Source organism: Xenopus laevis, chromosome 5L, assembly GCF_017654675.1.
Source record: "Xenopus laevis strain J_2021 chromosome 5L, Xenopus_laevis_v10.1, whole genome shotgun sequence".
In the NCBI taxonomy this organism is placed as follows: Eukaryota; Metazoa; Chordata; class Amphibia; order Anura; family Pipidae; genus Xenopus; species Xenopus laevis.
The window spans coordinates 136,009,423-136,022,416 of NC_054379.1; the positions used below are offsets into that span (position 1 = coordinate 136,009,423).

At 39.8% G+C, this 12,994-nt stretch overlaps 1 protein-coding gene across 1 annotated transcript in view; it reads right to left on the reverse strand.

Annotated features, from left to right (window-relative positions):
• The window catches only part of inpp5d.L (inositol polyphosphate-5-phosphatase D L homeolog), a gene marked incomplete at its 5' end in the record, with an annotated part of 77,973 nt that overhangs the window by 38,035 nt on the left and 26,944 nt on the right, over window positions 1-12,994 (reverse strand). Inside the window, 2 exon segments of the mRNA NM_001090199.1 lie at window positions 2,615-2,774; window positions 7,597-7,744. Coding sequence (NP_001083668.1) covers window positions 2,615-2,774; window positions 7,597-7,744 — 308 coding nt within the window.

Below are 12,994 nucleotides of genomic sequence, written 5' to 3' on the forward strand. Positions count from 1 at the left end.
TTCAAGAGGGGACAGAATTCTGGGGTAAGACTGTGCAGGGGGAAGGCAGGGAGGGGGGCCAGTGGGGACTTAACATCGCAGGGGGTTTAGTTCTCCTTTAAGCACTGCTTGAAAGCAGCAGTTTAATATCACAGTGTGCATGCAGGAGTGACTATGCACCCTGTGCTGTTTCGGACGGTTTTGCCAATGTCAACCACCTTCACCCATGCTTACATTTTTTACATTCTGACAGGGGAAAGGAGGAGCTACATTGCCAGTGTAGATAGCTCTGTTGCATTATTAGGGAGATGGGATTGCCAGCAAAGAAAATTCTAGGCCCAGAGCTATGGACGGTGGGACCAGTGGCGGAACTACTGGGGGAGCAGGAGGTGCGAGCAGACCAGGGCCCGCACCCCTTCAGGGCCCCCCGGCAGCCTGCTCACCACTGAAATCCGGCGTGTGCGTAGGGGGCCGGGCCCGGCTGCGTGTCACGCCCCCCTCTAGTTACAGCACTGGGTGGACCCTAGGGCCCAACGATCGAATCCAACGGTGGCTTTACGGGCGGTCGGATTGCGGGACAGCATCAACGAACAGATGCAGCCGCGATCCGATTTTTAGTCCCATCCGATTGAGATCTGGCCGACTTCCGGCCAGATCTCGATCGGGGAAGCCTGTCAGGGGGGCCCCATACACGGGGCGATAAGTTGCTGACTCGGTGTGTCGACAGCTTTTATCGGCCCGTGTATGGCCACCTTAAATTGCATTTAATAAGTAAATGTATATGTTTCAATTTACATACAAATTCAACTTAAGAACAGACCCTATCTCTTACGTAACCCGGGGACTGCCTGTAATTCAAAAACTATAAAAAAATTATGCCCAATTGAAAAGTTACTTAGAATCTGCCATTCTTTAATACACTAAAATTAAACTTAAAGACAAACCACCCCTTTAATATACAAAAATCATTGTCAGACTGGCACACCCTGTAAAAAATCACCAACAATTTAATTCCAAAGACATTGTACAAAAATCCAACGTTTCAAGCCTTATTAGGACCTTTCTCAAGGATAGTACAACAGAAGCTCAATAAACTTTAAATACTCTTAACAACACAAACAATAGAAAAGTGCCCAATCCACATCAATATGCCATTAAGTGATCATCCAATCATGTTCTTTGAGAGCGAATTCAAACTTGCTAAATCTCTTTTACATTATTGACAACTGTTTAGTGCCTCTATATACAACCACGTATCTCAATATACATAATACCAAAGACATTATAATTCACTGTTTAAAACCACATTAAAAAGTAATATCAACCGACATTTTTTTTATAATTTATAATGCACTAAAACCCCCACATAAATATTGTGCATTTTTAAATCTACCCAGTGAGATAATATATATATATATATATTTATTTATTTACATAATTTTGTGGATATTAGAAGTCACTGAGTCAATATGTCACCATATGATTTGAATATTTCTTATATTGCTTTTCTTGTCCAATGTTGGTGCTTGTGCAAGACTAGCAACGGCTCATATGTATATCTCAAATATATATTTGTGATATACGTATGAGCCATCAGGTGATACATTTAATTTAAGCCATTCTGTTTGGGATGCTCTAGGGCTACTATTTTTTTTTGCCTTAAAGGAGAATTGAACCGTAAAGTAAAAAAAACCCCTACTACCCTACATAGATAGGAAAATGTGATGGTGGTGGCAAATGGAGGGGAAATATGCAGTACAAGTGATGTGGCTTGGGTGGGGAAGATATGCCCAACTTATATACATGGAGGGAAAATGTAGGCTTTACATGACCTTTAAAGACCACCGAGGTATTTAAAATAGTGCAATTTTATTGCTGTGTGGGAAGGGTTATTTCCATGGCCCACTGCACTCGAGTCAATGGCCATGTCTGAAGTCAATAAAATGTCTTCAATTACCACTGGCCAGAAAATCATTTTGGTTTAATCCCAACTATAACCTGTTAAAAGTTTCCTATGACTCAAACAGAAAGAAAAACTAACATTCTACACAGTGCGTCTGCTTTTGAGAAGCTGTTTTGGGATTGTGATGAAATTTGGAGAAGCCTTGAATTTTTTCTCTTTGGTCACTAATTACATTAATGGGAGCCATTAGCTCTTCTCACCAGCAGGAAGAAATGATCACTAATGGACCTGCAGTTATGGCGAGCTAAGGTTGGGGAATATGCTTATTTCCTTGGGGAAATCAGTTTGTTCTGCTAGTTGCTACTATACATAATATACATACTATACAGTGTTTTCTCAGCCCTGCTTAGTTTGGCAATCTTTTGAATTCAGAATCAAAACAGCAGAATCGAGGGCTGAGTTCCCCAACATCTGAGTATGTGACACATTAGAAAACTGTCCCCATGGAACCTCCTGATCCCCCTCATGGGTCTGGTCCAAGAGGTAAGAGTTGGTCAGACTATGGGGCAGTAAGACTCTACCAATGTCCTCCATTGTCCCTGCTTATTCACTTGGTTAGTGTAAAGAAAGTACACATGCATATGTAAAATTACAACGACTTCCACTCATCTCTCCATGAGATCAGCTCATTAAGATCTGAGTAGTTCTCTTTGTCACAGCTTGAGGACTTACCAGCGACTGTCTGTGTCCTGAAATCTCTGCAGCAATGTCTCTGATAGAAGCAGGGATGCATTTGCAGCCGGTGCTCTCTCTATTGCTGTCTGGCACTCCTTTGTTTCTGAAGGTGGGGTAAAGGCAAAGTTTCTGGGTGGAACATTAGGGGGAGCTGGTTCTGTTAGGGGACAAATAGAAAATAGGATTGTTGATGTATGTTTCTTACTATAAGCTGTTCACAACATTAATACAGACCTGTAGCCCTGCTAAAACTATAGGCCGGTTAGTCTGACGTCAGTGGTAGGAAAGCTTTTTGAAGGGTTAAGATACATGATAAAGGATAAGATACTGGATTTCATAGCAAATTATAATTCTTTGAGTTTGTGCTAGCATGTTTTTATGTGTAATAGATCTTGTCAGACTAACTTAATTTCTTTTCATGAGAAGGTCAGCAGGGACCTTGATTCTGGAAAAGCAGTGGATGTGATTTACTTATACGTTGCTAAAGCATTTGATACAGTGCCACACAGAAAGTTATTGGTTAAATTAAGGAATGTTGGCCTGGAACATAGTATTTGTACCTGGATAGAGAACTGGCTAAAAGATAGACTAGTGGTGGTAAATGGAACATTTTCTAATTGGACGAGCATTGTTAGTGGAGTACCACAGGGCTCTGTACTAGGTCCCTTGCTTTTCAACTTGTTTATTAATGACCTGGAGGTGGGCATTGAAAGTACTGTTTCTATTTTTGCAGATGATACTAAATTGTGCAGAACTATAGGTTCCATGCAGGATGCTGCCACTTTGCAGAGTGATTTGACTAAGTTGGAAAACTGGGCAGCAAACAGGAAAATGAGGTTCAATGTTGATAAATGCAGGTTATGCACTTTGGCAAAAATAATATAAATGCAAGTTATACACTAAATGGCAGTGTGTTGGGAGTTTCCTTAAATGAGAAGGATCTGGGGGTTTTTGTAGATAACAAGTTGTCTAATTCTGGGCAGTGTCATTCTGTGGCTACTAAAGCAAATAAAGTTCTGTCTTTCATAAAAAATGGCATTAACTCAAGGGATGAAAACATAATTATACCTCTTTATAGGTCCCTGGTAAGGCCTCATCTGGAGTATGCAGTGCAGTTTTGGACTCCAGTCCTTAAGAGGGATATAAATGAGCTGGAGAGAGTGCAGAGACTAAGTGCAACTAAACTGGTTAGAGGGATGGAAGACTTAAATTATGAGGGTTGACGGAAGTTTGTGGTTGTTTTCTCTGGACAAAAGGTGCTTGCGAGGGCACATGATTACACTTTACAAGTACATTAGAGGACATTATAGACAAATAGCCTTTTTACCCATAAAGAGGATCACCGTACTAGAGGCCACCCTCTCATACTAGAAGAAAAGAACTTTCATTTGAAGCAACGTAGGGGGTTCTTCACAGTCAGGACAGTGAGGTTGTGGAATGCACTGCCGGGTGATGTTGTGATGGCTGATTCAGTTAATGCCTTTAAGAATGGCTTGGATGATTTTTTGGACAGACAGAATATAAAAGGCTATTGTGATACTAATCTCTATAGTTAGTATAGATACGGGTATATAGAATTTATGTTTTTATTTAAAGGGGTTGAACTTTATGGACTTTGTCTTTTTTCAACACGATTTAACTATGTACCTTGCAACTTGATGTAGTTGTGCAGCTCAATATATGAAATTTTGGCAGGAAAGTGCCCAATAATTACTGTGGGTATTGGGTACACCCTAGTTAAGATGCTTTTATAGCTCATCCATATCAAACAAGTGTTTTGACACATTAATTAACAAGTTCCAACTTTGCAATTACTGCACTTCTCTTCCTAACCCAGCTGCCTCTGCTCATCTGAGAATATCTTTACTTCTGCACTTGTGTGGTTCTGGGGTTTAGAAACAGGAACTTCAGCTAATACTCTTCACATTTTCTTTTTGATTTGATTGAGCTTGGACTAAAATGCACTGCAGATTACCTTCTATTCAGAAACTTTAAGGGCAGTTGGAGTTGCAATGTATGTGCTATGTCTCCTAGACTGTTATGTCACATCCGCCCACTTATTTGCACAAATTTTATGTACCATATATGTGACTGTTTGAATTTTTCTGTTTTTAATTATTGCATGGAAAATGATCGTATGTCTACAAAATACATTATAGTTATAAGAGATAAAATACAGAAGCTTCAATGCAGACTGGTTAATAATATGCGGCAATATAATATCTTGTAGCCAAGCTCTTTTTCTGCCCCCTAAAATCTCCCCGTTTTGGAGAAATTATCCTAAGGGCTCTTACACATGAGCGTTTTTACCTGCGCTCCCCTGCGTTCCGTTTTTCGGCGTTCAGCCGCAGGGGAGCGCAGGAACAGACTTGATTCTGCACATATAGGCAAGAATTAGGCAAACCAGGTGGCCTAGGTTATAGGAAAATTGCCACCCATAACAGTAATTCGCTAAGCACTTGTATCCAGGGCATTGCTGCACGCTGCATATCACGCCACAATAAAAAAAGCTGGCGGGCATTAGTCCGGCACTATGATGTGCATATTAGGGGCATGATGGAGGATGCATATATGCCTTCCCCAGCCCAACATCATGAATATAGTGCTGCCGAAAGCAGGTAACACTATATCCATGGGGGGAAACACAGGTCTTTTGAGCTCCATTCTGGATTGCAAAGACCTGCATCTGTGGTACAAATGTGGGGTAGGGTGCACACTGCACAACATTGCCAGTTTTAGGCTGTAAGATCTGAAAAGGACATATTAATAAGAACATATGGATTAATGCAGTGTAAAAATGATGTGAACCACCCCTCCTAAACACACACACATACTTAGATACTTAGCCCAACATTCATTTCTTACCGCTGAATAACTTTGTGCTTTGGTGACGGCAAAAAACACAGGTCAATTTGAGGGTCAGGGCAAGGAAATATGATGTCAAAACAGAGCTTTATACTGCTATTATCTTAATATGTTAAGTTGGTTGTGGCATAAATCATTGCAGCTCAGTTCTCTGTTTTTTATTGTGTTGATTGGCGGGATTCCTGAATGTTGTTGTGTGGTTTGGCTAGACATTGCAATAAAGTAGTATTTTATGTTATTACTAAGGCTCTGATTTACAAGGCTTTTGTGAATCTTGGTCTTGTCTGTGGAAGGGGAAGATGTGGTCTGGAATTGGTTCAGTTCTGCTTCTCCCTTGTGCTGGGGGATGTGGTGAGCTGTCAGTCAACTCTATCCACCTCCCCCTTTAACTCTCCTTCTCCTGCCTAATTAATATTAAAATGCTGTTTGCCTCTTTTGACGTATTGCATTCTGGTTCCTGAAGGCTGTTCCTGATGGCTTTGAGCAGGTTAAAAGAACAGTAACATCAAATAAATAAAAGTATTTTAAAGTAATAAAAATATAATGTAGTGTTGCCCAGCACTAGTAAAACTGCTGTGTTTGCTTCGGAAACACTACTATTGTTTATATAAATAAGCTGCTGTGTAGCAATGGGGGCAATCATTTAAAGGAGAAAAGGCTCAAGTTATACAGCAGATAGAAAACATGATGGTGTTATCTGTTATCCACTATTTAACCTGGGCCATATCGACTTTTTTCAATTTCCACCATTGCTACACAGCAGCTTGTTTATATGAACTATAGTAGTGTATCTGGAGCAAACACATCTGCTTTACTACTGCAGGGCAACACTACATGATATTTTCATTACTTTAAAACACTAATTTTTTGGTGTTACTGTTCCTTTATGACACACTTTCATGAATATAAGCGGAGGGAAAATAAATGAAGGTGGATTGTGTCTGTTAGCTACAAACTATATGACAACAATGAAACCCAAATATTTACTTAACAATTATCTGAAACTGTTAAAGGGGCAGATCTTCTCACGGTTAACTGTAAGTATGAAGTTGAGTGATATTCTAAAATAAATCACAACTTTTTTTGCCTCTTTTTTGTGATTTTTAATTTTTGTTATCTTATACTATAACTGTAGCTCTCTAGTCTAAACCTAAACTGTTATCTGGTTACTAAGATCCTTGGTACCCTAGCAAGTGGCTTGAATGCCAAACTGGAAGGTCAGTTGGAAATCAAAAATAGATCTTTCAAAGTACCTTGGGTTTAATCTGCTTTTTAGACACTTAGCTCCACACTTGGTGGAGTTGTAATATGACTGAGTAGTTTATGGGGAGTATACACAGTATTCTTTTTTAGCCATGTACTCATGTGCAATCACACAGATTTCAAGGGCAGGGCAAACAACAGATGGTGGTGTGCCCAAAGAATTTTATGTGGAATCCTACAGTTTAGTACCCATTCACATTTTTGTGCACACAGTTTAGAAACCATATTTGAGGGGCCCATTTATAAATAACTGGGCAAATTAGAACCAAGGTAGAAACCCATAGCAACTAATCACTGGTTCGTTCTTTCAACCAGCTGCAGGTGGAACACTGAAAGCAATCATCTGATTAGTCATAGGCAGGGGCGCTTCGCCAATGAGGCAAGTTGAGGCTGTCGCCTCAGACAGCAGCACCCCACTAGGTACCAGGGGCAGCAAAAATGCTGCTCCTGGTACTTTAAGAGCCGAATTTCCGGTTTTCAAACCTGAAATTCGGCTATTCTAGCGCAAAGAGCGTAGTTAGGCTCTCTGCGGTAGCATACTGGCCCTCTCTGCCACCCTCGTGGATGCCCTGGACCCCCTCAGGCGCAAAAAGGTAAGCACACAGGGGAGAGGGGGGGCAGCAGCAGTCAGGCGGCGGAGGGACCAGGATCGCCCCTGGTCATAGGTGCAAATTGCCCAATCTTTGTAAATGACCCCATTGTCTACATACCTCCAATAATGTATCCCTTGTTGCAGCAGAAAATGATGCAAAATGTTTTAGAGACCATAATCATCCAGTAAAGTCATTAGCCACGTTACTTTGCCTTGTTATTGGTTTTTTTTTTTATATGTGTCACTGTTGGGGCCTTACCTTGCTCTTCATCTGGCTCTTCTGGGCCCTCCTCTTCCTTCTCTATGGGATACTGCAGGTGTGTGACTAAACCCACATTCTCTCTTCTGTAAAATTCAATCAGCTCCACCAAGTTAGTGAAAAATCGCATTGGAACTCCTTCTGATGCCTGTGAAGAGAATGTGTACACTTACTCCTAGCCATTGGCAAAGAGCAGGTGTCCAGTGTGCATGAAGGGCATTTTAATCTATATGTTCTGAAATTAGCATGGACATGCAGTTTCCATACTATGCCCTGGAATGAACAATTACAACTTGGGAAGCAGGTTGAGAGCGCAAATGTAACAGTTCCCCAGCCAGTTAAAAGCAAGCTTTGCACAGGCAACACCTCTATCTATGAATCGTGTAAGTCCATACATGTAGAAACCCGTTTCTGTATGAAAGAATGCATTCCACTGGCCGGCAGATACTCTTATCAGTTAAAGAATCACTTCTGCTGAGCAAAATAAAATGTCATCAGATAATAAGGACTAAAAATGTGCTTGTCTTCTAATATAACATTCGAGTATTTTCTCTCAATTCAGCTGTAAACCGTGTTTGCTGAAGAAACTCTGGTTTCAAAGTATTACAAACCACATTTCATTTTAGGGATCATTTATAAAAAGGAGTTGTCCGCCTTTTAGTTAACATTCAGTATGATGTAAAGAGTGATATTCTGAGACAATTTACAATTGATTTTCATTTTTCATTATTTGTGTTTTTCGGCTTTTTTTTAGCTTATTTTTTCAACAGCTCTCCAGTTTGCAGTTTCAGCACTCTGGTTGTTAGGATCCAAATTACCCTAGCAACCATGCACTGCTTCGACTAAAAGACTAGAATATGAATAGGGGAGTGTCTAAATAGAAAGAAGACTAATAAAAAGTAGCAATAACAATACATTTGTAGCTGTACAGAGCATTTGTTTTTTAGATTGGGTCAATGACCCCCATCTGAAAGCTGGAAAGAGTCAGAAGAAGGAGGCAAATAATTAAAAAACTTTAAATAAGGAATAAGGAAGACCAATTGGAAAACTGCTTTAAATTGACAAAGACTAAAAGTTAACTTAAAGGTGAATCACCCCTTGAAGGAAATGAAAACTGCAAAGTGATATAAAAGGTGCAATTGCCGATTGATTTTTATCCCCCCCACACTTTATCTACTCTCACCCAGAAATTCACATGATGTGTGCTGAGTAGTGTTTAGATACAGTAAGGGGGTTATTTACTAAACTCCGAATGCAAAAATCACAAAAAATGATTGATTTTTTTTTATAAAATCAGACTTAAAAAAAATCACAACTTTTTTGAAATTTATTAAACCCTGAGGATAGAAAAGTCTGAATCTGAAAATCCGGCATCTCAGACCTGTCGAGGTTGCATATAAGTCAATGGGAGAATTCCCCATGATTTTTCTGAGTTTTTGGGTGAAAATCCCGAAAAAATTGTGAAATTCATGAAAATCGGATGAAAAAATCAGAAAAAATCATGAAAATCGGAATATATAAAGAAGAAGCAGTAGCCTGTCTAATCTTGTGGATACCACAAATAGAGGAAGGTGGATGTGTGTCCATTAGAGCCATTGTAGTGGGAAAGGCCCCTCTGGTCTTAGTAAGGGAAATGGTCATTAAGTACAGGTATTTGTCCCGTTTTCCAGAAAACTCCAAATTACGGAAAGGCCGTCTCACATTTTATCCAAATTTTAAAAAATTATTTCCTTTTTCCCTGTAATAATAATAATAATCATAATATGCAGATTTGTCATGATTTTTAATGGTTTGCAAAAATTACCTAAGCCTGGCCCCCTGCTCTCCTTCTGATCTGTCTGACTGCATTGCTGAGCTGTTTGACTACACACGTGATTTCAATAAGGAACTGAAAATCAAAGTGCAATGCATTGTGGGTTATGTAGTATGTTACCTCCCTACATTTTGGAAATAAAAAGAGGGACAAATAAAGTTGCAAAATGTTTTGGCCACACCCACTTTTGTGGCCAAACCCCCTAATTACCATGTTAATTTTACAAAATTTGGCAGGTTATGAAAGTTTGAAAATATTTCTGTGTTTTTTTCAGTTATTACCGTTTTGTTAATGAAGGTGAATTGCCCTTTAAGCTGTGAGTCTTCCCAAGGAACCTCCTTATCTAAATTGTTACAATTACTTATTTGCTTATCTCAAAATTCTTACATAGCTGCACCAGGTGGCTGTTCTGAGCTCTTTGCCAAAATGGGGGCTATTAGATTGGGACTCTCTCTTGGGGGGGATTAGTTTGATTGTTATGTGGAACTTGTCAAAAAAATGGCTTTCCTTGTCCTTTAATACACGCAAAGATCCACTCGTATCTCTTCCCGATGTGCCCACCTGGTGGGCCCTAGGACCCAGCGATCAGATCACAATGGAATACAGGAGGTTGGAGCCAATGTCATCCTTGTTCCTATGGGGGGTTTTTTTATACTTGGCCCCATAAATGGGCAAATCAACATCTGTTGGCAGCTTGTATAGGCCTGCTTATGGCCACTTATATTCAAGTAATAGTCAGACTGAATTTATTTTATGCTAAGTGCCACACCACAATGTTCCCCAGTCTTTCTGTGTGTCCCCTGGCCTCCCTGTGTGAGTGCAAAACAGAAATTGTACTTTTTTTTTAAAGTTTTTTTATACTGAGCATGTTTCTACTTAGAAATAGCGCAGAGGATGTCTGGGACATAATCAAAATATGGTGGTGCAGCGCTCGGTAATAGTACTGGCCAGGTCTTTTTATGCTCTGTGCCAACTGCAATGCTTTGAACCTGGATGCACCGACACTGAAAAGAGGATAGAGACATGTAAGGATTGGGTGGAAGCTGCTTGGCTTTCTGCCCTACATTAACTACATACAATAAGTCACACTATTGTTCACCTCATTCATGGAAAAAAACAACATTGTCCAAGCTCTAAACAAGGTCCCAACACCACCAGCATGGGAAAAGAACTCTACTGCTGAAGCTTCTTATATGTATCAGGGACACAATGTGCTACAGCTCATTGTGTGAAAGCCAACAGCTCACCCACTGTAGGAAATACTTCACTATCAATTCCTCTTTTGGTGCCACATTAAAACTCCACATTGCTAGACACACACACACACACACGATGTGAATGCTCATATACTGCCTCTCTATATTTTCCTTTGTTTCCATTTAGTTTTCTTCATTCTACCACAATGTAGCACTACTGAATGCAAAGACAGAAACAATATATATATATATATATATATATATATATATATATATATATATATATATATATATATATATATAAACAGCAACATTAAATATAGATTAAATAATTCTCTAAGAAGCTACTGCATACTTTATGCATGACCGTAATGTGGGCCTCAAGGTTTGTAAAAACTAAAAGGTGAATTAAAAAATACATAATACAATGTATTCCAACTCCAAGACAGGCCTTGGGATGTCCCTGCAGATGAGGGTTATGCTGTACTTGGAACATTCTGTTTACATTAAGGTTCCCATTAGTCCCCATTTCCCAAGAACAGGTCCATTTCAGGACCTTGGAACCACGGAAAAACTGTCCCTAGGGAATGCACCCACCATAAAAGTTTCCTATGTTGTGTGTTATGCAGTGTAAGGGCCCCTTAGCCTTAGTTGGATCAGGAAACCATGTGGGAAAGTGCACCACTTATGAAAGTGAAATACAACGCTCTTTACTACTGTAAAAGAAGAATTTCACTTCTCCATACATGCATCAATATATAACTGTTAGGGATGCACCAAATCCACTTTTTTGGATTCAGCCGAACCCTCGAATCCTTCGCGAAACATTCGGCCGAATACCGAACCGAATCCGAACCGAATCCGAACCCTAATTTGCATATGCAAATCAGAAAACGAGGAAGTAGAAAATATTTTCCCCTTCCCACCCCTAATTTGCATATGCAAATTAGGGGTGGGAAGGGGAAAATATTTATTACTTCCTTGTTTTCTGATAAAAAGTCACGCAATTTCCCTCCCCGACCCTAATTTGCATATGCAAATTAGGATTCGGATTCCGTTCGGCCAGGCAGAAGGATTCTGCCGAATCCGAATCCTGCTGAAAAAGGCCGAATCCTGGCCGAATCCCGAAACGAATCCTGGATTCGGTGCATCCCTAATAACTGTATATTAGGCCTTATTAAAGAAGTGCACATAAGTTGTTAGTATATACCACAAACCATATCTTTTACAAGTAAACCAGGTCTTTTACAGGTAAACATGTTGCTCGCAGGAGCTAGGTGACAAAATAGTAATAAATATATAGTAAAAATAGTTCATCCGACTACAATGAATACCTTTGTTGCTACAGGGCACTACAGGGCTGATTGACCAAAGCATTACACTGTACAAAGTTCAAACACACAATGCCACGTATTTTACCTACTGTGTAGCTTGCAGAATGTCCATGCAAGTTGCAGTGTATGTTTTCCTTATGGCATTTGCGTATGATTTGTGTCACTTTCCACAAATGGTGCCAACAATAGTATCTGCAGTTCATGCACTGAAATCAAGTCCATTGTGTAGTTCACGGAAAGTGTTAATTCCAGGTTCGCCTTGCGTCCATGCCCTGTACTTTGTACTTACATGCTGTTGTGCATAATTCATTAGACTCCCTGAATGTGGGCATTCATGCAATGCACAAGTTGTAAGGCAGCAAATAACTTTGTGAATAGTATGAAATTGTGCACAATTTTGCATTAATCTTAGTTCATTGCACTTGTGTTTGTGAATGCGGTTTCAAGACTTTATGAACCCTTTGTTCATTGCACAGGTATGTTTTGCTTTATCTGAGATTCTTTATAATCTCCTGGCCTTCCAGTAGAGGAATAGCCTAGTGTGGGTTCAATTAGCACTCATTTGGAAATAGATATACTTGTAGAAGAACTCATATAACCTACCTGAATTGAAAAGGGTTCTTTTTACCTGGCACACAAGGCTAATGGGAGAGAATTTTTAAGTAGTGCAAAAAGACAAGCACAACAATTGGAGAGGGGCAGTTTTTGAACTGCCCCAGTTGTATGGCATTGGCAGGCCAAGTTTATTATTATTATCATCTTTATTCTTTATATATAGAGCTAACACATTTACACAGCGCTTTACACATATTCACATCAGTCCCTGCTCCAGTAGAGCTTACACCAACACTCCAAGGTCCCTATCACACACACACACACACTTGATTATGGGGATCGACATGGAAAGGTTGACATGAATACACTCATAAATGCCCCAGTGTGCGTGGTCTAAGATAAACCAGCCATGATATGGATGCTGATATGTGTATATATGATAAAGACTGATATTGGTATATAATGTTGACATGGATAGCTATGTTTTAGTTATGGATCTG